Raw genomic sequence first — 27,860 nt, 5'->3', positions numbered from 1 at the left:
TAGAAACAGTAAAGAGTAGATCTAGAAAGATAATCTGGGGATACCTAGTGTGGAACACAAATGTATTTATGATGAAAATTATATTTACAATAGGCAGAAAGGAAGAAACAGGCTTACATAAATTAGGCTTTCTAAATGAAAGTGTTTGCTGATAGAGAAAGGTATTTAACATCAAAATGGGCTTTCCGATAATGGTATCTCTTGAAGATCCTTAAAAATAGGAAACACATATCCATCTCTATAAAACAATTTGGGGAAAGTTGTACTGATGAAAGGAATGTGAGTGGCTAAGATGTCTTTGAAGGGTCTTTGTAACTTGAGGATTCAGCATACCGTGAGCTGAGATGGAAATCAGGGAACAGGATCTCCTGCAAAATATTTCCCACTCTTTGAAATGGAAATTAGGCTATTCCAATTTAGGAATCAAATTAGAGCAAGTATTCAGGGTGTTAGCAGGCTGTGCTGGAGCCTGTTTGAAGCAGCAGCTAAAGGAGGGAAGCGTGCTCTTTTTCCTGGATGAAGCAGGATCTCTCACTCAGACTGGTTTCATCTTTACTTAGCACCTGCTGGCTTGGAGTGGTGTCGCCCAAGCAATCAGACAGCGCATGTGTGCCAAGAGCCTGACCTCCCTCTGACTGTTGCCCCTCCCTGATGCCCCATGACAGCTTGGCCTGATATAGATGGTCAGGGAACTGGTTTAAAATGTCATTCTCAAGTTCTTATAGGAAGAGAACGCTAATTCAAAGAAACAGCCAGCCAAGCGTCCTTGCTCCACAGGAATCAGCATTATTTCCCCAGGCCATGTCCCACCTGGGAGCCCATTTTGCTTTTAGATCCCGCTGGCAGAAGACGGATGATGAACTCTGTCGTCACAGCATGTCCTTTATCCTTCACAAAGCCATTCGCCATGACTTCTTTCAGAGCTATCTCTACCTGCTGGAGAAAATTCCCCTGGGTAAGTGAGTCACAGCTGGTAGTTAAGAGACAAGGAATGACTGACTGAAGGGTTTGTGTGAGGCTGAGAGATATTTGGAAGAGAAATTAGAACAAGGATACTTTCCAGATGCACACACACACACACACACACACGCACACGCACACACACATACATACACACGCACGCACGCACGCACAATGTCAGCATGCTGAAATGTTTCAATGGCATTCTTTCAGGGAGAGTCCAAGGCTAAAGTGATGCTGGGCAAAGCAAGCCTCATGCTTCTCTAGGTGTCAGTTGATTGAGTATTAAGCTTATACAAACTTCTTGAATTTGGGAGAATATGTTTAATATTTGCCCCAAACTAGAGTTTTACAAATTAGGCAACTCAGAGATGAGAGTATTAATTCAATATTATATCTAGTAAGAGTTGGAAGGACAAAGAAAAAGTGGATCCAATATACGGTGTGTGCGTGTGTGTGTGTGTGTGTGTGTGTGTGTGTGTGTGTGTAACTTTTGGGTTTCCTGAGTCACAAATTCAATCAGGGAACCTGAAAGGAGGTCATTTTAGTTTGATCTTTGAACAAGAAAGACAAAACCTGAGGTAGTAATGTGTCTCTGTTTTCATTATTTCCTCTGATTTTTGGAGAATTAGATAGATAAAGGGCTTAGCACTTGTACATACGCTTTTTCTCAGGCTCTGTGAAAGTAGTTACTTTAGCACACTAAACACCACTGAAGAGGAAACAACTTATGATTAAACACTGGTGTAGCACCCCTCCTCTTTGATTTATATTTTCTCCCAATGAAAGCAGGAATGCTATGCCTCAGTCCTGGTCTGTTTTCTTAAGGTTGTCTGAAAGCTTCATTGTGTAATTGCAGTGCCCAGAGTTTGCAGCTGTGGAAAAGGCTATATAGTTCTTTGTATTGCATTCAAGAAATTAGATGTTAGAAGCCCAACAAAGACTCATTTTATAAACCTGTTGCTGAGACATTTTTAATTGAAGGCATATAAATACTCTCATCTCATATTTATACAGCTTTCTTACAAAAACATTCTCTCATCTATGACTTTATTTGATTCTCACAGCTATCTATAGGATAGGATAGATAAATATCAACTATTTTCTCCTCCTGTGTTCCTATATCCTCATTCCAACTATATATATATATATATATATAATAAATTAGGGAAAGAAAATCCAGAGATAATGTTATCTAATGTAGGAAGAGTAATACTAAAGCAACAACTAAAGTCCGGGGCTCCATCCAATAGCTCACATTGCCAAAGAGTAATTATTTTAAGGTGTATGCTAATATTTTTCTAATGGAAAAATTAGAGCCATTCATTTGGAAGTGCTAGTGTACTGTACATTGGCAAAGCATTACTTTTCTGGAGATAACGTTTCAGGATATTCCTCTATAAGAGCCATTTGGTAGCTTCAGTTACACAGAACAAGAGAAAGCTATCAATTACAATAACTGAGAAGAGACTTATGAATGGGTAGATGACTGCCAGACTTTCAAAATAATTACTAGAAAGAAAAAGGACTCAACTTTGAAAGTAGTTGAAGGTGAGTTAAGAAAAAGACAAAATTAGAAGCAAATTAATTCGCCACGAAGAGATTGAAGTTTAGTCTTTGGCTTTAATCTCCACCCCTCTTTTCTCCCACAAAAATCATTTTTCCTTTTATGATTAAGGTTTTTTCCCCCTTTATGATTGCAATAATGCTTTATCAATGATTTTCCACCTTTTAACGGATGTTATTTTATTGATAAAATATTCCATGGAAGCCCAAAGTAGAAAGCAGAACTTCGGGGCTTAAGACTAGGGATAAAGTCTTTGCTTTATCTATGCTGCAAATGTCACCGAGGGTTCCAGAGACATGTCTATCATGTGCATATGGGTTCCATAAACACAGTTTGAATATCATTAGTCTACTCCAAGAAAACGTTGATTTTATTTTACTTAGTTTCAGTGTTCCATAAATGAGCACTACTTATATTTTTTTATTCTGCTGGTTTACACTGGGCCAAGTTTCCCCAGAGAATCATTGAGTTAGTCCCATGCACAATATCTCTCTGATGGTAGAACTTGAAGATTATATTAGTGCAGGCTATGCTGCACTAACAAATGAATTCTTGAGATTTTATTGGCTGAACACCTATATTTACTCTGCTACATCGTTTTTTTTCACATACTTTGTCACAACAGGGGATATTTTGCCTAGGCATTTAGGGATCTAGGATAACTGACTTTCCACCCACTAGAACCTCACTAGTATCCTCAGCAACAGAAAATATTGACTAAATGCTTGTCTACTAGTTTTGAATACTTTGGCCCAAAAGGATATATATTATATCTGCTTAGAATTCATTGCCCAGAAAAAACATGATTCTGGGAAATGAGAAGGGAACATATGTATATTTGATCACTAAATATCTTAAGGAAAGAAAGATCCATACTTTTAGAGAAATCTGTATCAGATACTACTTTCTGGTCTCTTTAGTCAACACAGGAGAAATTTGTGGAATTCTCATTATTGAGCAAAAGAGTGAACACTGGAGAATACTCACTACTAACATGATACCCTCTGTTATTCTTCAGGATTTGAGAATCTGGTAATGGAAATGAATTTACAAATAACTTTCTACTTCTCCTTAAAAGCTTTGAATTACAGGAGCTGGAAAGGCACGCTGCCAGCATTATAAGCAGATTTTTTTGTATGTCATTTCTGTCCCATGGCAGATACTGACTACAGAGAAGAAAATTAACATTTAAATTTCATGCCAGTGTGACTTTTAGTCAATAAAAAGTTCTCACCAATCTGATCAATTCATTTAAACCTTTTTGTTTTATTTTGTTTTGTTTTTTACTCAGCCGTTCATAATACACTCGTATCATTTCCTTCAAAAGTGTAGCAGGGCTAGAACCACTAAATGCAGTGTAAGTGTAAAACATCTCCAGTAAGTATTAGTTTCTTCTTTTCCACTGAATCCAACTTCTTCTGAAATCATCATGTAGTATTTTCTAGAACAGGCATTACTGGAGACAATAAACTTAATTCATTGCATAGGAGTTTTCAGGCTGCAGCAGATCTTAGGCTCTTTAGGTTGAAAATAAAACTCAGCCTTCAGAGATGCACCTCCCCAGGTTTGCAAAGGTGTTTTAGAGCCTGTTTCCCCTACTCTTGATGATTTCAAGACTTCATAAAAATGAAAATAAAGCCCTTCTTTCAAAGAAAAAGTTGGGGAACCCCTCCTATAGAACCTGCACAGAGAGTTAGTTGTTTGAGGGCAATTATGGAAAGAACTGCGGTTAACCAGACTCTTTGATTCCTTCTTTCCTTCCTTTTTCTCTCTTGCTGCCTGTGTCAGGCAGTCAGTCTCATTCTAGCATACTGTATAGTGGCAATCAGTCATGGAGAAATTTGCTAAACCTTCTCAGACCAGCTTCAGAAATTTATGGAATACCAATCAAGATTATGCATAACCAGAAGGCTCCAATGAAAGATTTAGCAATATTATGGAACTGAACAGGTTTTCAGGGGAAAAAATGGAAACAAACTTATTACTGTTCTCTATGTTTCTCCTTAATGATCTCAATTCATCATTATAACATCTATCTCTATTAGGTGTGTTGTCATTGTTATCATCTTATTATTTGGGGAAAAGCAACACAGGAGTTAAACGACTTGTCTAAGATTTTGTGGTGGTACATGGTGGAGCAGGATTAGTACCCAGCCAATCTTTTTAACTACTATATCATATCCCATAGGAAGAAGAGTTAGATTCATGTGTGCACCAAAGGTATCATTAGTGTATATACAGGCATAGACAGACAGATAGATGATAGCTAGATAATCTTCCTTTGGAAGGGCATCTCCTAATTGAGCTAATATTTTTTGCCTGGAGTCATTTGAAAATTACTGCTTAAATCTGGGCTTTATTCTCTGGAGTAGATTCAAAGTAATTTTCAGTTGGTATACAAGTCCAATCATTAGACTAATTTTCCCAAATAGCTAGCAAAACCTGGGCTGAAGTATGACTCAATAGATTGATATAAAAAGCTATATCCATTAAAAGAAACTCATAACATACTGTCTGAAAAAGAAAAGAGGCAGGAATAATGGGAGTGTATGGAGGGGGTAAATTTGTTCAAAGTACACTGTGTACATGGATGGAAATACAAGGAAACCTCTTATTACAAATATGTGTTAACTTGAAACAAAAATAAAAGAATCCTAGTTTTATTAATTTCATTTCTCTATTGAAATTTATTTATTTCATATTGTCTTGAGTGTTTGGATCTATCTCTTATACTGGGTCAATACCTTCTTTCAGATTTATAATATTTTGAGCTATGACTTTTTCTCAAAATCTTTATATAAAAAGACAGCAAAAGTCATCATGTGGCATTTCACCTCAAGGTACACTCCATTTATTTGCACCTTAGGGTTAGAAGCTGAGAAGTAGAGCAAGAAAATTCTTCAGCTACTACAATATACTTCTTCAGTGGAAACACTGACAAACTCTGCATTTAATATGGATGGTCCATACCATGAGAAATTCCTTTCCTTCAAACTTTTTGCTAATCAAAATAAAAAACATTCTTCATGGCTGAGATCTTTTTGGAATCTTTCCCTAATTGCTTCTACTTACAGGCATCTACTGAACTCCCAGGACAATTGTTGTTTCATTCATTGGACATGCAGCAGTGTATGACTTCATTCTTTCTTTCTAGTCCACCATGGGGCTTGAACTCAGCCTGGGTGTTGTCCCTGAGCTCTTTAGTTCAAGGCTACAGTGCTCTAACACTTAAGCCACAACACCACTTCTGGTTTTCTGGTGGTTAATTGGAGATGAGTCTCATGGACTTTCATGCCAGGGCTGGCTTTGAATCGTGATCCCACGTTTCAGCCTCCTGTAGCTAGGATTGCAGGCATGAGCCATCAGTGCTTGGCTGGGATTGGGCTTTATATACTTGTTTCCTGGAGGTTGTGTATGTACTTGATGATGAAATAATAGTCAATTGACTCTTGATGTACACACTAAGGTATTCATCTGCCTTAGAAAGTTTATATAATTTTTTTAAATCTTGTTCAGGGCAAATAAACATGTACTCTAGTTTTCTTTTTGTATCAAGTAACAAAATTTAGTCAGATGGTCTTCAGGAGTTTAGCTGATAAATAAGTACCATATTATAACAAGAACTACCCGAATGTCTATTTTTTGTCTTAGCAGACCCCAAGTTTCATAGAGACATTGCAAATCCATACAAATGATATTACATGCATTTCTATGGCCAAAAGACATGGGCCTGATTGTCCCCAAGTCAACATTCACCATTATAGGATCTATTAGGCAGGATACCTGGGCTTTGGCTATATACCTTTCTTAATAAAATGTATACATCAATTAAGTAGAAATGAGAACTCAAGGCTATAATTATAAAATCCTACCTCCTGAGGCAGACACCTGCTGAGCTTAGCATTCACTTGTGGTCTAAGTGTTTCTGGCATACTGGACAATTCCCATTTCCAGATTAAGGGTTTTAATGCACTTCAGGTAAGTTGACTGAAGCAAGTGATGATGAGTATAGCTATTTTGTTTCTTTAGTTGGATTGAGAAAAACCTTGAGCTGTGTCTGGCCAGTGATTCTGAGTTCCTGGGATGAGTCTGATTTCTATGAGGAATTCAGAATTTAGGACAGTCATATTTTTGTGATAGTGAAGACTGTTGTTTACTCCAGTTCTAAGCATTTATTGAGCCACCTATTGTTTATACAATACTAAGCGCTGAAGGAGAGCTGGTTTAGGTTGATGGTTCCTACCTTTCTTCAAACAGGAGAACCCTACCTTTAATTTTGATTTTCCTATTAAATAGCTAATTTGTGTGTAAAACAACATGAAACTTCTGTGCATTTATTGGCACTTTTAAGAGACTCACATTTTAAAAATAAAACTCAATATGTATATATGTAAGTATATAAATTTATATAAATATGTGTGTATGTAATACATATGTAAATATGGGGACTAGAGTATATGATATTGTTGGTCTCCAGAAAATGATGTACAGGGAAATTGATTCTTGCAACCCTTTTAGAAACTTCATTATTGTTCAAGATCTAAACATTGATTTCAGTGTCTTCCAGTTGGAAAATGCTGATGTATCTCCACAGAGGGAATATAGTCATAGTAAAAATAATGTAAGTGTTATTTAAAATACAAATATTATTGTAAAGCAGAAATTTGGAACTATGCAATTTTTCAGTGTAGGGATAAGAAGTATACTAAGCAGTCTAACATCACAATTTTAAGGTTATCTACAGAAAAATACTCTTAGTTGAGTCTAAATAGATTTTTTCTTTAGATTCCATCTACTCATAACTTTACCAGGGCTGGGAATATGGCATAGTGGTAGAGTGCTTGCCTAGCATGCATGAAGCCCTGGGTTTGATTCCTCAGTATCACTTAAACAGAAAAAATAAGCTGGAAGTATCATTGTGGCTCAGTGGCAGTGCTATCCTTGAGCAAAAGTAGCTCAGGGACAGTGCCCAGGCCCAGAATTCAAGCTTCAGGACTGGCAAAAAAAAAAAAAAGAACTAAAGAACTATGCCATATATTGATTTTCTTAATAGCATCAATATTTTGAATAAAATAAAGTTACCTAGAGCTTTCCATCCTTTTTATTTTTTGCAATAGTGATTAAGCTGTGTCTTCCTTAGAATATTACTAATGTCTTCCCTGCTTCTTGGCTACTTGGTCTATTACTTGGCATCCAGGCTATGTTTTCTCTTATAATATAAACTGATTTCTTCCCAGATCTGATGAATAATGTCATTTGGGGATTTATTTTCATTGAATTCCTGAGTTAATTGCATCATTTTCATCAAGCATCTTCTCTTGATTTTAGCCCTCATTTTCCTGGATTATAGCTTCAAGAAATTTCTGAAGAATGAATCAATAGATTCACTTGACACCACTGGATAGCTTAAATGGGTATTAAACTTGGCAACAAAGAAATTTTTTCCTTCCTCATTGTTTCCTGCTGTTTCTGATGAGATTTGTGAAAGGAACCTATTTTAGTCCATTAACACAGGATTGTCAAGTAACATACAGCATGCCAATAAAATTTGAATTTAATACAATCAACAAAGTTATTTAGTGTTTGTTCTATGCATTGCACAATATTTTATAATTTATACTGATAAATTATTCATTATTTATCTAAAATGCAATTCTGGGCCGAGAATTTGGCCTACTGGGTAGAGTGTTTGCCTAGTATGCACAGAGACCTGGGTTCGATTCCTCCGTACCACATACATAGAAAAAAGATGAAAGTGGTGTTGAGGCTCAAGTGGTAGAGCTCTAGCCCTGAGAAAGTCCAAGGACAGTGCTCAAGCCCTGAGCTCAAGCCCAGGGGTGGCAAAAAATAAATAAATAAAATGCAATTCTGTGAGTCTTTTTATTTTCTAAATCTGGCAATCCTTTTTGAAGGCCAAGCACTTTTCCCCCTCAAAATGACTTTATAATCTCCTTATGGCCTTTTCTGTTTTGAACTTCTAAAGAATAATGTTAAGGGCCGGGAGTTTGGCCTAGTGGTTAAAGTGCTTGCCTAGCATGCATGAAGACCCGGGTTCGATTCCCTCGGTACCACATACATAGAAAAAAGCTGGAAGTGGTGCTGAGGCTCAAGTGGTAGAGCTCTAGCCTTGAGAAAGTCCAAGGACAGTGCTCAGGCCCTGAGCTCAAGCCCAGGACAGGCAAAAAAAAAAAAAAAGAATAATGTTAATAAATTCTTTAATAAAAATACAGTCAGCAAAAAAGAATAAATATAAATTTTGCTTTAAAAATTGATACTCATCATCACTTGCTGTATTTAACAATCTTTCTCAGCTCTAAAATTTTTCTTCTAATATTTCTGTAATGATTTTCTTTCTGTCAGTTTTATTAGTTTTTGAATTGGCTTGATGATAGGCCTCATAGATTAAATCTATATAGGTCTCATCTTTCTACTCTTTAATAACTATCTTTTTTGTTTTATCTTCTGGAAATGTATTCAGTGTTATATTCCATGGATTTTTGCGTCACTTTTTTTTTTACCACTTTGTTGAACTTCTGGCCCCTCCAGGGATTTTTGTAAGGGTCATATTAATGTCTAAGATCTTTGTTCAATTTGAAATTGATATTTTCTTGGTTTGTTATTTTGGATTGATGGCTGTCCTCATTCATATATTTCTTTAAGGATATGAGCTTCTCATCCCCTCTTCTGCTTTGGTTTAAGCTCTTCTCCATTTTCTCTACTACTTCTATTTCCTTTAGGATTACTTCTGATTATTTAGCTTAATCTTTTTCTTTCAGGGTGATATTCTAGTCTCATGAGTTTGGAGATCATTTTTATCCCCATGTAGGAATGAAGTATAAGGTAAATGATTATAGGTAATGGGTACAAATTCCTTTATTTCTCTAAATAGAAAGAACAAGAAGTATCACATGTACAGTAGACCTCATATGAGCATATGGAGTTTTCTTAAATATATATAGTTTGGGATCCAATACTGGACAATAATTCTCCCTTGGCTATGTACTTATTTATCTACCTACAAGAAATATATTTCTCCTCTACTTTCATTATAGCTCTTTTGTCTTTGCTGTCAGAAGGGTGCATTTGTCACTTCATCTTTTTGTTCTATAGATCAACTTTTGATTAACTGTTCGATGATGATGATGATGATGTTTCTATTCTCCTTATGTTTTCCTCCTATTTGCTCTAAATCTGGAAAGCGATTTTCTCTTTTAAACATTTGGTCTGTATTATTTTTTACTTTGTTTTATTTGCTACTTCTTTGTCAGGCATTTTTTGAAATCTTGAATCCATCAGTGATCCTTTCTCATTTTATTTAGTATCATGAGTTTTCTCTGCTTACAGACATTCTCAGAGAGTCCTAGATGGAAGGAAGACAAGTGCATGAATACCAGCATATAAAACTGAAAACAGAAATACTTGCCATTTCCTTTTTAATGTCAGCTAATGAAAATATTTTGTATAATGTGAATTTTGTTTTACAAAACATAATTAAATGTACTTTCAGTCACTATTCAGAAGAATACATGGTTTTCTTAAAAAGGAATATCTTAAAACAATATCACCTATTGCTTTTAAATGATAAAATGGCACAGAAACTTGAATGTATCTTGTAAACTACCTGGTACAAACTAGCCCCTCCTCCCCATGCAAAGAATTTATCTTTTTATTATTTTACTTTCAAAAGATGGAGCTCAAATACATCAGTGTTATATAAATGTACAGACATATGATGATTAGTATTGCTTTAAAATAGATGAAAACACAATTATACCAACTTTGTAATTTGAAGTAACAATTAGTGACAACATTATTGTAAAGTGGTTGGAGTTCAGAGAAAGAAATTTACTATCAAACTGGTGAGATTCTTTATTCCATAGCTAGACTTACGAAGAAGAAAAAGTGGTAAGTCATGTCTATTAAACTGTGTGACTTATAGATGAAATCCCTGACAACATGTGATTGAAGAAGTTCTCTTGGTATCACACAGCATGCAAAGCCCTGAGCTATAACTTAAACAGATCTGCTAATTTCCAACTAGTGCCTTTTCTCCACAGCACAATTTCCTGGCCTTTTAAGAAGAAACTCAATACATGATAAAATTGAGCTTGTACTATGATGAGTATTAATAACTGTTAAAAAATATTTCACTTGCAGTAAAATTGTATGCTCTAACAAGCCAAGTCATCGATGGTGAGATGCAGTTCTATGCCAGAGCTAAACTTTTCTATCAGGAAGTACCAGCCACAGAAGAAGGCATGATGGGAAACTTTATTGAACTATCCAATCCAGATATCCAGGCCTCTTGTGAATTCCTTAGGAAATTTGTTGGGGTGAGTTATTTAAGTTAAGCTTGGGAAGAGGGTAAACTTCTTGCAACGTTGAACTCATTTGCTTCTTGGTTGTCACAGTCAATTTAAAGCTCTTTTTTCCAGGAAAATGTTTAGACTGAAAGCCTGTTCAAGATGATCAGAAAGGAAGGACCTCATCAAATCTCAGGTTTATCCCCTTTGGCATCTCAGGCTCCTAGCATAAGACAGTCTTGTATGCCGTGACTAGCAGTGAGGCTATTATTATCTGAAAGTTAAGGAAACATCTCTTTTAAAGTTTCAGAGACAGTTAACCCAGATGGTTAATGAGAAATCATTTTTTAAGGATCTTGAATTGATTTATTGATTTTTTCCATAGTAAAACCTCATGTAGTAGGAAATTGCATGCTTATATGGAATTTAAAAATAAAGGGTGGTATAATACCTTAGCATTACTAGTTTACACATAGTTCAGGTTTCTCTTGAAGGTATATGATTCATTTGTAGTCCTGACTTATGAGGAGCCTCCTCTTTCTTACTTCCGAGTCTTTAAATGAATGGTCAAGTGGAGGGAACAACGACTTAGGCTCTAAAATCATCATGGCTCTCCTATCTAATGTATAAGCAAACCTGGGCTTGTGACATAAATGCATGAGGCTGCAGTTTTCCTCATCTGTGATAATGCCATGACAGAGTTTGCCACATAGAACAATGTAAAGAACAAATGCCGCAACACGCTAGCTATCTGCCTTACTACAGGTAATTAGTTGCTATAAATCTAATTTACGACTCCTATCATTAATAACCAGAGATCATATATGCCATTTTTATATTTTAAGATACTTCATTTAGTTGTTAGAACAGACTTAACCCCCTCAATAAAAACAAAACTCATTTTACAAACAAGGTGGTTTTAATTCTTTTTAACCAACCAATTTGCTTCATGTGCCAGTTTTTCTTCATATTGTATAAATCTTTTGCCTTTCAAAGTCTTTTGTTTAAAATTATTCTGACATAGGAAAGATTTAAATATATGGTTTTGGCATTAGACAATCCTTAGTGTTGAGGTATCCCAGATTCCCTGGAGTAACCCTGGTGCCTGAGAATCAAACCTGGAAGGAGAGGAAATGTAATCAGGATAAGATTCTTGAGGCCAAAGTATCTGTCAGACCTAAGTTATCCCTATAAGGCCTGGGAAACCTAGGAATGATGACCATAGATGTATACAGGTCAGATGATCTGAGCTATTTCTAAATCAGTGCTGCTGAATGATCTTTATCAAATGCTCATTCTAAAATGACCCATTACTCTGCTAAGGACTTGAACAGTAAGTCTCGTTTATTCTTCAACAATTTTCAAGATAAGTGCTATTGTTAGCATTCGTGTAGCTGTGGAAACTGAGTTTTAGATAAGTTCAGGAAGGTATCAGTGTTACAGCCCAGTAAGAGAAAGAGCTGAGACTTAAGCCTGGTCAAAACTCCTTGCTTTCAGCCAGCACACATTCCTGGAATAATTCCTGCCTTTCCTTTCTTTTCTTTTTTTTCTTTTTTCTTTCCTTCCTTCCTTCCTTCCTTCCTTCCTTCCTTCCTTCCTTCCTTCTTTCCTTTCTTCCTTTCTTTTTTTTTTTGTGGACCATGGACCTTGACTTTTCTTTATGCTAGCTTAAGCAATCCCTCCTATTTGCCTGTGATCAGGCTGACTTTGATCCTGAAGCGTTTCAGAAGCTTAGTTAGTAATCCAACCATCTTGTCAGTCCCTGTGGAATGGCAGGTTGGCCACAGGGAGGCTGGTCAGACTGAGCTGAGCAGCACACCCACAGACCTGGGAAAGGAAACAGTCTTAGGCTTGCATGTTTATATTGGAAAAGAAGCAGCCTGCTTCTTTCAAATAAATAGGAGTTCCTCTTAGTAGACACGGCTCATTGTAAAGCCATGACCTCTGACTAAGTACAAACATGGTCTTTTTTAAGGAATGATATTTTAGTACTTTGACCTTAATAATCTGCTAAATTAGTATCTAGGTCAAGAAATGAGGAGTTAGGGAATATGAATATCTGACATGATTTATTGTGTCAACTGGGGAAAGGCAGATTGTTTCATTTAAAGTTTTGCTTTCCTTTCAACACTTAGTGACACAGGACAGTGGAGAAAGAAAGCTATTTAATTGTGTTGTAAATGCATTTACTTTAGCAAATATACAAATGGCACACCAGCATTTCTGCTAATTCCCATCAGTTTTAGATTTCTAGTTGGGAAAGTAGCAAGTCATAAAACGCAATGAGTATTTGATGTTATTTATGCTTTGATATTTAAAATCTTTTGTTATTTCAAAACATTGTATATAAGATTGGTGGCTAAAACATGTAGCTGTAACTTGTTATGTTCTGAGGTTTTTACACAGTTGTACAGAACATTTTCATTCAAGCTTTCAACTTTGTTGAATAAGCTAAAAATAATATTTTTTCAAAATAAAACATATAGGCTGGGGCTAGTGGCTCATGTCTGTGATCCTAGCTACTTAGAGACTGAGATCTCAGGTGAGTCTCTGCTTGAAGTAGTCCATGAGTTATCTTTCTACAGGGTCCAGGAAGAGCTGGAACAGATTGCGCCTTGGACTGTGGCTCTGGGATAGGAAGGGTCAGCAAACATGTCCTGTTGCCAGTTTTCAACAGTGTGGATCTGGTGGACATGATGGAATCGTTCCTCCTCGAAGCTCAGAACTACCTGCAGATGAGAGGGGACAAGGTAGAAGGTTACCACTGTTCCAGCCTGCAAGAATTTGCACCTTCCTTTGGGAGATACGATGTCATCTGGATTCAGTGGGTCTCTGGTTAGTCCTGCATGACACTGCCTCTAACCTTCCTTGCTTTTGTGCTAGTGGGAAAAGATAGGTGGGGTAACAAGAACACAAGGAGGGAGAGTTAGCTGTAGTTGTGCTTTGGGTTGTTTGTGAGACTTAGATCTCAGGAAAATTTCTAACAACTCTGGCCCTCCCAATTTTACCCCTGACATTAACTTTAGAAGTTTGACAATTCCCATACAGAGGGGATGGATCAAGTGGTTTTGGACCAATATAAGTTATGAATAGTTATTAATTATTTTTGGCTGACATATAATTATTAATATCATTAATATTTAAAGTGGCAAATCTGCATCTATAGGTCAAATTAGACATACTTTGGTTTGAGTTGTGATGATTGGGAAAGCAGTGAATTAGATTTTGGTGTTTGTGAAGTTGTGTGTTTGTGTGTGTGGGGGGAGAGAGAGAGAGGGAGAGGGAGAGAAGAGAGGAACAGAGAGAGAGAGAGAGAGAGAGAGAGAGAGAGAGAGAGAGAGAGAGAGAGAGAGAGAGAGAGAGAGAGAGAATGGAGATGAGTGGTTGAAGACATGGAGGGACTACTTAGACTGACAATATGAGGTAGACAAGCCATGCAGTATAATATGTCTTTTAATGTCAGGGAACTGGTCTCTTCTGAAAGAGGACATGTGAAATTTTTATCTAAACTTTCATATTCCTGCAATTCAGATAGTCCAGGTTGTTATGTATTTCGTGACTGAGTGAACAAATGGCTGGCACTCCTGATTTTTCGCCATGTGTTCTTTCCTATTCACGTCCCTCTTTCCCACTGTTTCACCCTCTTTCCTTACCAACTTGGCCTCACATGTAGGGTACCTGACTGATAAGGACCTTCTTGCATTTCTTTCCCGGTGCTGTGATGGCCTGAAAGCAAATGGAGTCATCATACTGAAGGACAATGTGGCACGGGAGGGCTGTATCTTCGATCTCTCTGACAGCAGTGTGACTCGAGACATGGACATCCTTCAAAGCCTCATTAGGAAGAGTGGGCTGGTAGTGTTGGGCCAGCAGAAGCAAGAAGGCTTTCCAGAGCAGTGCATTCCAGTGTGGATGTTTGCACTGCAGAGTGCTAGACATTCCTGATCTGCAGGGGGTTGGGGGTTAGAGTGGAAAGTGATGCATTGAGACTCAGGTGCCTCTCCAAGATGCCTCTTGAAATGCAGCCAGAAATGGGGAGAAGGGAGCAGAAGGGGTGACTGAAATGGTAGGGCACCAGCTGTGAACAAGAAAGCCAAGTGAGTGCCTGGAGTTCAACCCAGCTACAGGTAGAAAACAGAGAGAGAGAGAGAGAGAGAGAGGGGGGGGGGAGGGGGAGGGGGAGGGGGAGAGGGAGGGGGAGAGGGAGAAGGAGAGGGAGAAGGAGAGGGAGGAAGGAAGGAAAGTAAAAAGGAAGGAAAGAGAGAGAAGGAAAGAAGGAAGTAAGAAAGGAAGAAAGAAGGGATACAATGCATGTCTACAAATGATTGATCATAAAGTATTTCCAACTTTATACTAATGATGTAATGCATGCAGTTTTATATGCACATATTCAGATAGGCACAGACTAATATTGAGTGTACTGTAATGAGATGTGGATTTTCCAAAAGATGGAATAGAATATCAGGAATAGTGCTTAAAGAAGCGGCTTGTGGACACCTAAACTGTACAAGTCTTTATGAAGACAGGGGAAAGAAAGCAAATAAAGAAAAACTCCAGAAGACAAAGGCATACATATTTTCTGAAGAGTAGTCCAGTAGTCCAGCAAGTTAGGGAAAGAAAGGGTGAAATCGGATTCAAATTTGAAAGTTTCTGTGCAGAAGCAATTGCCAGAATCAAGGAAGAGCCCACAGAATGAGAAAAAAAATCCATGACAACTACTCAACAGATAGAGGAATAATATTCACAGTATACAAAGAACTAAAAATTTAAACACAAAAGTACAAAGAATTCAATTAAAAGTCAGCAAAGGAATTGAACTGACAATTTTCAGAAGAAATACAAATGGCTTATGAATACACAAAGAAATGTTCAACATCATTACACATAAAGAAAAGGAGAATCAAAACTATGTTAAGATTTCATCTCACCTCTGTCAGAATGGCATCAAGAAAACAACATCAAATACTGGTGAAGATACAGGAAAAAGAATCTATATACACTGTGGGAATAACTACACAACCGCTATGGAAATCAGTATGGAGGATCTTCAAAAAATTCTACCTTATGACCCCACAGAATCACTATTGAGCATATGTCCAAAGCAATGTAAGTTATATACAAGAAAGATATCTGCTTATCATGTTTAGTACAGCAGTCTTACAATACCCCAAAAATGAAACTAGCCAAAGTGCACAAAAGTTGATGAATGGAAAGATAAAAAATATTTATCCAAGGAATATTACTCAGCCACAAAGTAAATTATGTCATTTGCAGGAAAATTGATCTGGAGAGCATCACGTTGAGTGAGATAAACCAAACTCAAAAAGCCAAATATTGCATGTTCTCACTCACTTGTGGGTGATAGACTTAGGAGAGGCAAGGGTATAAGGAATGAATACTTAGAAGTGGAAAGGATCAAAGGACATTATGTGTGCATATATGTTTATGCATATACAAGTATACTTCATGATATACACATATATGTATATGTAAAAAATAAACCCATCAAACACTGTTTGCAAAAGGGGGAAGGAGGTAAGAGAGAAATGGAACTATGGTAGAAGGGAGTGATGGCTGAAACTACTGTGTGCATGTGTGGAAGTATCATAATGAGACTTCTCATATTACAAATGCATGTTTAATTGAAAAATTAAAAAAAACATTGTTCAAGAAACAAAGAGAAACAATGCTCACATTCTGTATTGTCTTCTCACTGGTAATTTATATGATAGAATAGTCTGGGATAAATGGAAGAAAATCTAAATGGCTCCTCTTCCTGATGTCAGCTACGTTATACTTCCGGTCTCTTCCATACGACGAACATCTTCTTTTCATTAAGAAGGCCGAGTGAAACAACCTTAGGAAAGTAAGTCTGTTCATTTTGCCTCTAGCCTTTCTCTTGGCAGAAAAAGTACATGGCTTCATTTACTATTTCAGGTCAGGGTTACTACCCAATGATGTCATACATATCGGATGTGATTTGATAACAGAAGCCAGCATTATGATGATGGGTGAGGGGGAAGTATCCCCTTTCAGGGGAAAATGCTGTATCCTAGGTTTCAGACTGGAACATATAAGTAAATGCAACAGATAAATCTAATTTTAGGTACTGTCTCACTAGCTGTACTTGAGCTGACTTGATTGAAATAAATATACACTAGATGGAAAAAAAAACATCAAAGGACGTGGACAAGAAAAGGATCAGACTGCAAATTGAACTGGCTGGATCTATGTAACACATGAAAGGTGTGATGAAAAATAATTTAAAATCAACAAGACAGATTTATTTGAATTTTAATTGGTAGAATATGAGAATAAAAGTGCTATCTTCTTTGAAACACTCTGATGTCTTCATGTTGAAGCACATATATGTGTTCATCATATTTTTATTCTTCCTTGAAATTCAAAGAACTAGTGTAAGCAAAGACCACCTACTGCATGGCTGTGTAACCACCATAAAAATCATATTTCAACTTATACCTCTAACTTAATACCCAAACAGTTCTTATGCAACGTTTACTGCCTTGTAGTGTTATCTTGGTAGTATTTCTCATCTTTGTTTTGGGAAACTCTGCCATCTTCTGGGACCTTGTCTTCTTCTAGATGTTCAGATTATTGATTGTACTGTACATGACAGAAAGTGAGTCAGAACCAGAGGTGAAGCAACTAAACACCATAACAAATAACTATTACCAAACAGACTTAGTGTGACAAAACAAGGATATTCATGTTTTAGTCAACTGCAAGTGTTGAAATAAATTAGCAGAACTTTTTTTAGGTCAAACGTAGGGTATAACTTTTTCTTTTATACAATCACCTTTAGTTGTTTACCTCTTGACTTTCTTGCTGTTCCATGACTGACACATTGAATATTTTCTATGCTTTTGGATTTTTGAGGTTATAGAGGCACTTAATTGCCCTATGTTTAACAATATACAAATCTTCAACTCAACTGAGTCTTTGATCAGTCCTATTTCTCAGTTAAGTTGACATTTATTCAGTCTGGGAAAGTTCTCGGTGTTTTATACTATACAGAAATTTGATTCATTTTGTTTTTATTATTTTGGTATTTCAGACACACATATATTGTGTTTTGCTCACAATAACCCTCTTTATTTTCATTTTCAATTTAACCAAGAAAGCAATTGGAGTTGGCCAGGAATGATTGCCAATCCCACTTACTTGGAAAACATAAATAGCTGGATTATGGTCCAGACAGGCCTGGTTAAAAAAAAACAACTCTTGTTTGTTAAACTTGTCATTTAAAATATGATGTAAAAATCAACATTAATAAACTCCTAAAAAAAACCTCAAGACCTCTTGTTAAAAAAAAAGTACTAAAGCAAGAAAGGCTGGGAGCTGAGCTCAAATGGGAGAAAGGCTGTGTAGCAAATGACAAGACCCTGAGTTCAGACATCAGCAAGAGAAATTGGAGGGTAAATTGTTCAATAGCCCTCTGTAGTGTTAATAAGAAGTATGAAATAAAGACCAACGGGACAGAAACAGGTATGCTCTGATTTGGCGGAAGATGGCGGCGGTTCAGGGTGAGACATACTGAGCTCCTGCCAAGATTCATGTACTGGCAGTGCAGGAGACAGTCCTCTACCAGAAATTGATCCTAAGTAAGCTTTAGGACCACAGAGAACTCAGGCAGAGAGGAAAAAAAGGAATAAAAGGAAGACTACCAGTGCGAAAAGAGAGCATGGAGCTCCGCCCCGAGCAGCCGGGGAGACAAAGGCTCTTCTGAATCAGAGCAGAGAAAGTGCTCCACAGCAGCGCAGACCTGCAGGCTGCAGACAGAGCCACACAGAGCCTGCGCAAGCCCAGAGCCGACACCCAGCCATGCACGGACCTGCCAGCTTCTCGGAACCGGAGAATCCGGCAATTTGTGAGTAGCTCTGAGGAGAAGTTTCCACTTCTGCTCCAGGAAAGGCATTGGGAAGGAATCCCCTCCCCCTCCAGCTGAGAGCAGCGCCATCTTGACTGATGGCAAGAACACAGGCTAAAGCAATTGGAGCCTGAGAGGTGTTGCTGACAGCACCACCTTTCTAACTGGCAAAGGATTTCCCAGAGATCCCTTAGCCAGAAATCCGGTCCCAGCGCTGCTGAAGTGCATCTCCCTGCGCCTGCCACAGGCCTGGTAAACAAAGCCGCCCGCGGATCTTTCAGCTTTGTTCTACCAAACAAGCAATCTCATCCGAAAAACCAGAAAGCCAAATCTCAAGAGAAAAAGACTTTGTGAAGTGTTTAGATCCCTAATTTAGTGGAGACACAAGTTTCCTAACCTCCCCCCCACACACAAAAAAACCCTGAAGAATACCCTTTTTTAAATCTTTTTTTTACCCCATTTCATTTGCATTTTTAAATGTTCTTATTTTTCTCTTTGCCATTTAACCTACACCTTTATTTCTAATGTTATGATTCATTCCTTTTTTTTTCTCCTCTCTTTTCCCGCAATCCTGCTGTCACTGTGGTCGTTCCTAGAAACACAGTGACAGCTCTGGGTACAGTTTGAACAAAAACGATATCCATATTGATACAGACACCTGCTGTTTAAACTCCGGGTTCTCAACCCTAGTATCTCTTGGGTAAGAACTCAGAACAGTGAGGAATCCCCCCCCCACACCGTTTTTCTTTCTTTTTTTTTTGTTTTTGTTTTAGTTTTCGTTTTGTGTGTGTGTGTGTGTGTGTGTGTGTGTGTGTGTGTGTGTGTTCTGTTATCTTTTATTTTGTTGCTGTTTTGTTTCTTTTTTCTTTTTTTTCTTTTCTTTCTTAAATTGGTATCATTGAAATCTCCTATACCAACCTCTCTCTTTTCTCTATATATTCTTCTTATTACTCTTCTTATTTTGATAAGTTTTATCTAAGTTCATCTAAACTTTCTACACAAATACTCTACCTGTCTATCACCTTAGGTCAGTTATCCTTACACGATACCCTTTCTTCATTACTATAATATTCTTACACTCCTGTATTATTGTTTTCCTACCTCCCTTGTCGTCTTTCATATTATTTTTCTATCTCTGGTTCTCTGTTCATCCTTCAACTCTTATAATGCATGGATCTACATTTGATGGTTGTTGAGCAATGCTGTGTATCTAGGTGTTCAATTATACTCTAGGTCCAGAGGGATTTAAATTCAATAGAGATTGGATGGAGGGGCTTATTGTTTTGGTCATAAATTGGTCATCTGTGATTGTATTAGATTTATATGTAAGTGTACAAAAAGAAAGAGTGTTATTACCAATCTAAAAGAGCTAATATCTATTGTCAGCGAACTAAAAAGGTCTAGCTTGGTTATATCTGAAAAATTATAATCTTGTTTAGTATTAATCTTGCTCCCATCCTCAAATGGGCAGAACAAGAAACTCAAGAAAAATATCAAATCAAGGAATAGCATCTCCCACCCAATATAAAGAGGCAATGGAGCAGTCAGTGGCAAATCTAGAGGAGAGCCTTCCAAGTGCTATACAAATGCAATTGATAAACATCATTAATGAAAAATGTGAAAACATAAAGAAAGACATAAGGGAGGAAGCCACAGCTAAACAAGAGGAAACCATAAATAAGGTGATATGTGAAAAAGGGGAAGCCATAATAAAGGTTTTTCAAAGAAAAATGGACAAATTCATAGAACCCACAAACAAAAAGGTGACTGAACTCCAATAAATGTCCAAACAGAATAAAGCTGCTGAGCTAACCACTCAAATGGAAATCAAGGAGCTAAAGAAATCCATACATGATCTAAAACAAGAGATGCAAGGCATCAAAAATGAGCAATTAGAGAATTTGCAGGGTTGAAGATAATTTAGTTGTTATAGAAAAAGAACAGAAAATGAGTCAATTCAAATCTAGGAAATATGATAAAACGCTACAGGAGGTCCAAGATACAATTAGGAAGCCTAATTTAAGGCTAATTGGTATTGAGGAGGGTCTGGAGAAGGAGGACAATGGTATTAGAAATATACTTCAGGGAATCATCTCAGAGAATTTCCCAAATATCCAGAAGGGCAGGCCCATCCAGATACAAGAAGCTTTTAGAACCCCAAACAGACCTGACCAGAAAAGAACATCCCACCACCACATCATAATCCGAACTGGATCAATAGAAACCAAAGAAAGGATCCTAAAGGCAGCCAGGGAAAAGGGATCAATAACCTATAAAGGCAAACCATTAAGAATAACCCCAGATTTCTCAGCAGAGACCATGTAAGCAAGAAGTGACTGGAAGCATATATGTCATGCCCTGAAGTCAAATAACTACCAACCAAGAATACTGTACCCAGCTAAACTCTCATTCATAACTGAGGGAACAATAAAAACATTCCATTCCAGGGAAAAGCTGCAACAATATGTTGCAACAAAACCAACACTACAGAGAATTCTCAAAGATGTTCTATACATAGAAAACCAAAATAAATGCAATATAGGGAAAGAAATGGCACCTAAACAGCATACCATCTAAGGACCACAAGAACTGTCAAGACACAGGCCCTAATAAAAGCCTTTAAAAATGGTAGAAACTAATAAATATCTCTCAATCCTAACTCTCAATATCAATGGACTTAACTCTCCAATTAAACAGCATAGACTGTCTAATTGGATCAAAAAGCAAGAGCCATCGTTCTGCTGTCTTCAAGAGACACATCTTACCCAAAAAAACAATCATCTTTTGAAAGTGAGAGGTTGGAATAAACTCTATCAAGCTAACGGCCCCCAAAAACATGCTGGAGTTGCCATCCTCATATCAGATAAAATCGATTTCAAAGTAAAATTAGTGAGAAAAGACAAAGAAGGTTACTACATACTACTAAAGGGATCTTTCCTCCAGGAAGACATCGCCATCCTAAATATCTGCACACTGAATCCCGGAGCTCCGAACTTCATCAAGTAAACTTTACTTTCACTGAAACCATACATAGATCTAAATACAGTGATTGTTGGTGACTTTAACACACCTTTGGACAGATCAACAAGGCAAAAACTCAACAGAGAAACCTTAGAATTGAATAACTGTATAGACCATCTAGATCTAACAGACATCTGCAGATTATTCCACCCAGCAACAACACAATATACGTTTTTCTCAGCAGCACATGGAACATTTTCCAAAATAGACCACATTTTAGGCCATAAAACAAACCTGGACAGATTCAGAAACATTGAAATTATTCCCTGCACTCTCTCAGACCACAAGGGCATCAAATTGGAACTGAACACACAACTCCACCAATGAAAACCCTGTAACTCATGGAGATTGAACAACACATTGTTGAATCACCAATGGGTCATCGAAGAGATCAGAACAGAAATCCAACAGTTTATGAAATTTAACAAAAAGGAGCACACAAAATACCAGCTCCTTTGGGACATGGCAAAGGCAGTACTCAGAGGAAAATTCATAGCTCTGAGTGCCTACAATAACAAATTGGAAAAATCGCAAACCAACAATTTAATGTGTCATCTTAAGCTCCTGGAAAAAGAGCAACAAACCATCCCTATTCCCACTAGAAGGAAGCAAATTATTAAAATCAAAGCAGAATTGAATGAATTGGAATGCAAAAAAACTATAGGAAGAACCAACACAACAAGGAGTTGGTTCTTTGAAAGAATTAACAAAATTGACAAACCCTTAGCATATCTTACCAAAAAAAGAAGAGAGCATACCGAAGTAAATAAAATCACAGATGAAAATGGTAATATCACAACAGAAATTACCAAGATCCAGAGTATCATGAAGGCATACTTCTCAAGTCTTTACGCCAACAAATTTGAGAATCTAGAAGAAATGGACGAATTCCTAGCCAATATTAACATACCCACACTGATCCAAGAAGAACTAACCCAACTAAACAGGCCTATTTCAAGCACTGAAATAGAAATGGCAATAAAAGAACTTCCACCTAAGAAAAGCCCAGGGCCAGATGGATTCACAGCTGAATTCTATAAGGTCTTCAAAGCAGAGCTCACACCAATACTCCTCAAGCTCTTCAACGAAATTGAAAATGAAGGTTCTTTACCAAACTCATTCTATGAAGCCAGTATAACCCTCATCCCCAAACCAGACAGAGATTCATCAAAGAAAGAGAACTATAGACCTATTTCTTTGATGAACATCGATGCAAAACTTCTCAACAAAATACTGGCCAACCGTCTACAACTTATCAAAAAAATTATACACTATGATCAAACAGGATTCATCACAGGGAGGCAAAGCTGGTTCAACATACGCAAAGCAATTAATATAATTCAACACATCAACAGGAGAAGGAACAAAAATCACATGATTGTCTCAATAGATGCAGAAAAGGCATTTGACAAGATCCAACACCCCTTTATGTTAAAAGCTCTGGAGAAACTAGGAATCCATGGAACATTCCTCAATACAATAAAGGCTGTGTATGAGAAACCCACTGGTAGTATTATACTTAATGGCGAAAAGCTAAAGCCATTCCCTCTAAAATCAGGAACGAGACAAGGATGCCTACTCTCTCCACTCCTTTTTAACATAGTATTAGAATTCCTAGCCAGTGCAGTAAGGCAAGAAGCAAGCATAAAGGGGATCCAAATAGGGAAAGAGGAAGTAAAACTTTCCCTCTTTGCAGATGACATGATCCTGTATTTAAAGAATCCTATAGACTCTACTCCCAAGCTCCTTGAGCTGATTCAAAACTTTGGAAGGGTAGCAGGCTATAAAATTAACCCTCAAAATCAACTGCCTTCCTCTCCGCCAACAGTGAGAGGAATGAGGCAACAATCAGGAAAGCAACTCCTTTCTCAATAACCTCAAAGAAAATAAAGTACCTAGGAATTACCTTAACTAAGAATGTAAAGGACATTTTTGATGAAAACTTTAAAACCTTGAAAAAGGAAATTAAAGCAAAACTGAGGAAATGGAAAAGCCTCCCATGCTCCTGGATTGGAAGAATCAACATTGTGAAAATGACAATCTTGCCAAGGGCTATCTACAAATTCAATGCAATGCCCATCAATATCCCAATGTCATTCTTTAAAGAAATAGAAGAGGCAGTCCAAAACTTCATATGGAATAATAAAAGACCTCGTATAGCAAAAACACTTCTTAGCAGAAAGAACAGCGCAGGAGGAATTTAAATACCAAACTTTAGATTCTATTACAGAGCTATAATTATAAAACAGCTTGGTACTGGCACAAGAACAGGCCTGAAGACCAATGGAATAGAACTGAAGACCCAGATATTAAACTACAGACCTATGGCCACCTAATCTTTGACAAGGGAGCCAAAAAAGTAGAATGGAAGAAAGATAGCCTCTTCAACAAGTGGTGCTGGCAGAACTGGTTAAGCACCTGCAGAAAACTAAAGTTGGATCCTTCTTTGTCACCCTGTACTAGAATTAACTCCAAATGGATCAAAGACCTGGAGGTAAAAGGTGACACACTGAAAACTTTACAAGAAGGAATAGGAGATACACTAGCCCTCCTTGGCACAGGTTGAAACTTTCTTAATAAGGACCAAGAATCACAGCAAATAAGAGAAAGCCTGGATAAGTGGGACTGCATTAAACTGCAGAGCTTTTGTATGGCAAAGGACACAGCTAGCAAATTAAATAGAAAGCCAACAGAGTGGGAGAAGATCTTCACCAACCATACAATGGACAAAGGCCTCATATCTAAAATATATCAACAGCTCAAAAAATTGAATCACTCTACAACTAATCTCCAAAGTAACAACCATCCCATTAAAAGATGGGCCAAAGACTTAGAGTCTTCTCTGAAGAAGAAACAGAAATGGCCTATAGAGGCGGCCGGGAGTTTGGCCTAGTGGTTAAGGTGCTTGCCTAGCATGCATGAAGACCCGGGTTCGATTCCTCAGTACCACATACATAGAAAAAAGCTGGAAGTGGTGCTGGTGCTGAGGCTCTAGCCTTGAGAAAGTCCAAGGACAGTGCTCAGGCCCTGAGCTCAAGCCCAGGACTGGCCAAAAAAAAAAAAAAAAGAAATGGCCTATAGACACATGGAGAAATGCTCGACATCTCTGGTCATAAAAGAAATGCAAATCAAAACAACTCTAAGATTCCACCTCACCCCGGTTCGAATGGCCAGGATCAAGAAAACTAATTACAACAGATGCTGGAGGGGATGTGGCCAGGAGGGATCACTACTACACTGTTGGTGGGATTGCAAACTCATTCAACCACTATGGAAAGCAGTATGGCAGTTCCTCAAAAGACTAAACACAGAGCTCCCCTATGACCCAGCAATTGCACTACTTGGCATTTACCCAATCATCCAGAAACAAAGACATACTAAATCCACCAGCACAACAATGTCCATTGCAGCACTATTTACCATAGCAAAGATATGGAACCAACCTAGATGTCCCTCAGTTGATGAGTGGATCAACAAGATGTAGTATTTATACACAATGGAATTCTATGCTGCTGTCAGAAAAAATGACATTGCCCCATTTGTTAGGAAATGGAAAGACTTAGAAAAGATCATATTAAGTGAAGTAAGGCGGACTCAAAGGAACTTAGGCTCAATGGTTTCCCCATTTGTCATAATCAGTAGAAACCTTGGGCTCTCCTAGCAGAGATTTGCAATAGAGCAAAACCTTGATACAAAAGGCCATATCTAGGATGTTAAATGAAAGGATCTCTAGGATATAGAAACAGAAGCCATATAATGAATGATTGTTTTTCTTAAGGTACTATGTTATCTCTCATCTCTTTTGCTGTCCCTTGGTTATCTCATATTGTTATAGTATCTCACTTTGTTATCTGATATTGGATATATTTGTATTTGGTTATTTGAAATTGGATTGGGAACGGGGGAACAACAAGATGAGGGATGGGGGTGGGGGGAGGGAAATGGGGACTAAGACATGTGAAAGGGTATCAATGTATGGGAATTAATGCACCATCTATCTGGCAAATATCATGTAACCCTTCTATTAATTACAATAAAACATATATGAAAAAAAGACCAATAGGACAAAAGGAGTTTGGACTGAGATATGAAGCTTAGTAGGTAAGTTTGGAATTGTTACTCAGGAACAAGCAAACACTCTTGAAGGGTACAAGTAAAGGGACTGATTTTTTTCTAATCTTAAAAGTAGAATAAAAAATACCGTTTAAGAAAGACAAGTGGACTGAGACATGTAATGCAGCAAACCAAACACAAGCCTCCTCTTTATCAATACACCTGGAAACTACTGATCATCTACATTAGTTCCCAAATATCGGTCCATACTTCCACTCTCTCATAATCCCTTGGACAAATTTGTAAGTAGGGATTCCAGGCTTCATTACTTTGAGAGTTTGGTTCTATGAAGTAGTATCAGAGAAATTCCATTTTCTTCATAAGTTACCAAACTGATTATGAAAACCAGTTTTATTTGACAACTTGTGGAGAAAGGACTTGTGAAGATGGACCATGGACCCTTTGTCACATAAATATCCATCCTTTTAAAATCTAAATCTGGCCATGTTATATATGATCATTCAGTGATCCCATATCACCTTTAGCATGGATTCCTATCTCTTCAGAATGGCACATAAACCCTAGCTTCTTTCTTGTTTGTTTTGCCATGTCCCTGTGGCTCAGGCCATTTACAAACCCTCTTCTTTAGCATAGAAAACTGTTAATATCTTAGATTACTTTTTGTTTGGCTCACAGTGCTTAGATGTGTCTGAATCTTGGAAACTTCTCTCAACTCCCCCCTTCTAGCTGCAGGGCTGAGGTCCCTCAATTTCTGCTGCTATCTGCTCCCTACATTCCTCCATTTATCATTTATCATGTGGTGTCATACTTATCTACTGACTTACCATGTCATCTATTAAATATTCAGTTTGTTGAAGGAGTCTCATGGTTGGTGTATTAATCTCTGTCACACATCTTAGTACATTCCAGCAATTCAAAATTTTTGTTGGAAGTATGCAGGACAATGTTAAAAGTGGAAAGACTGAGGACAGTCTTGATTTCTGGAATTGTCTAGAAGGAAGCAAAGCAACGCTTAAAATAAGGACTACTGAGGATCCATGAGCACCAGTGTGTACAAGATAAATAAAAACATTGATAGAGCCATGCATGCAAATGGCAAGAATTAGGAAATGCTTAGAAATATGAAGGCAATGAGCTCAGGTGATGTCAAGAGGAGAGTTTAGTAAGATTAAGGTCCTAAGGAAAATCTCTGCTATATTAGAGATCTTGTTTTCTCTTTCTTCTTTCTCTCTCTTTTTACACCCCCAACCACATGTATGCACACACACATGTGCACACACACATATATGTGCACCCCTCCATACTTCAACCCAAAGATCTTACAGCCCATGGTTTTATGAGTATTTGCACTAAAAGAGATGTGTTAGGTTACAAATGTGTAGATTATATATAAAGCATCTCCTCCTTCTCATTAATTTCCCATTGAGCAATAGATACAACAAAAAAAACTAGTTAGGTTCTAGGAGAAGTTAATGCTTCCATGGATGCTAAAGTTGAAGGGATTCACCTGGACTTCACAGATGAATTAATTGCAAACATGCCTGCAATTCAGAATGAACTTTGGAGGACCCTATGGCTCATACAGTGATTCATGAATGGGTGTAACCTTTACCTACTTCCTCTTCGAAGAACCTGAGTTACCACTCTGAAGTAGCAGTATGAAGCATGCAAAATCCTGGGGGTTAAAAGTTTTATAGATTAGATACTATTATTTTTTAATAGTACAAAATGAATAAGGTCATCCATGTGAAAGATAATCTGCTTCGTATTATAGACACACTTTGCTCCCATCTCTTTTCCCCCTCCTGACTATTTCCTGTAACTGGACTTTTTATGAGTAATGTATTGGGGAGAAACTTATGTCTGATATATTCAGCTGCCTGTCATGAGTAATTAAAACCAGTTGTGTTATTGCTTTCTTTAGTTCCAGCTGACTCTTTAATGCTTTGGTGTCTATGCCAAAAAAAACTACCTTGTATAATCATCAGAGGCCGATGTTTTTGCAGAGGTCACTGAAACTAATTAAGCAAATATGTGAAAAATAGTT

General features: G+C 37.4%; 1 protein-coding gene across 2 annotated transcripts; it reads left to right on the top strand.

Moving 5' to 3' along the window:
• Positions 1-755: 755 nt before the first annotated feature.
• Positions 756-14,972, top strand: Ntmt2 (N-terminal Xaa-Pro-Lys N-methyltransferase 2). Of its 2 annotated transcripts, none has more exons than XM_090339781.1 (4): positions 756-955; positions 10,685-10,860; positions 13,416-13,665; positions 14,564-14,972. In XM_090339781.1, exons 1-4 carry the CDS (start codon positions 802-804, stop codon positions 14,773-14,775), a joined length of 792 nt encoding a protein of 263 aa, XP_090195907.1. In that variant the 5' UTR covers positions 756-801; the 3' UTR covers positions 14,776-14,972. The 2 variants fall into 2 exon arrangements, with proteins under 2 accessions (XP_090195907.1, XP_090195908.1); XM_090339782.1 differs by having other exon boundaries at positions 14,504-14,972.
• Positions 14,973-27,860: the final 12,888 nt, after the last annotated feature.

This window comes from Megascapheus bottae, chromosome 10 (genome assembly GCF_031878675.1).
Source record: "Megascapheus bottae isolate mThoBot1 chromosome 10, mThoBot2.hap1, whole genome shotgun sequence".
Classification (NCBI taxonomy): Eukaryota; Metazoa; Chordata; class Mammalia; order Rodentia; family Geomyidae; genus Megascapheus; species Megascapheus bottae.
The sequence above is the reverse complement of the archived record's forward strand: the minus strand, read 5'-3'. Positions and strand labels throughout refer to the sequence as shown.

Bases quoted from the DNA above. Each gene is read 5' to 3' on its own strand.
- Ntmt2 (XM_090339782.1), top strand. From the start codon at position 802: ATGTCCCACCTGGGAGCCCATTTTGCTTTTAGATCCCGCTGGCAGAAG. The intron at 10,861-13,415 runs GTGAGTTATTTA...ATCTTTCTACAG, and splicing joins TCCTTAGGAAATTTGTTGGG to GGTCCAGGAAGAGCTGGAAC. The intron at 13,666-14,503 runs GTTAGTCCTGCA...CCTCACATGTAG, and splicing joins CTGGATTCAGTGGGTCTCTG to GGTACCTGACTGATAAGGAC.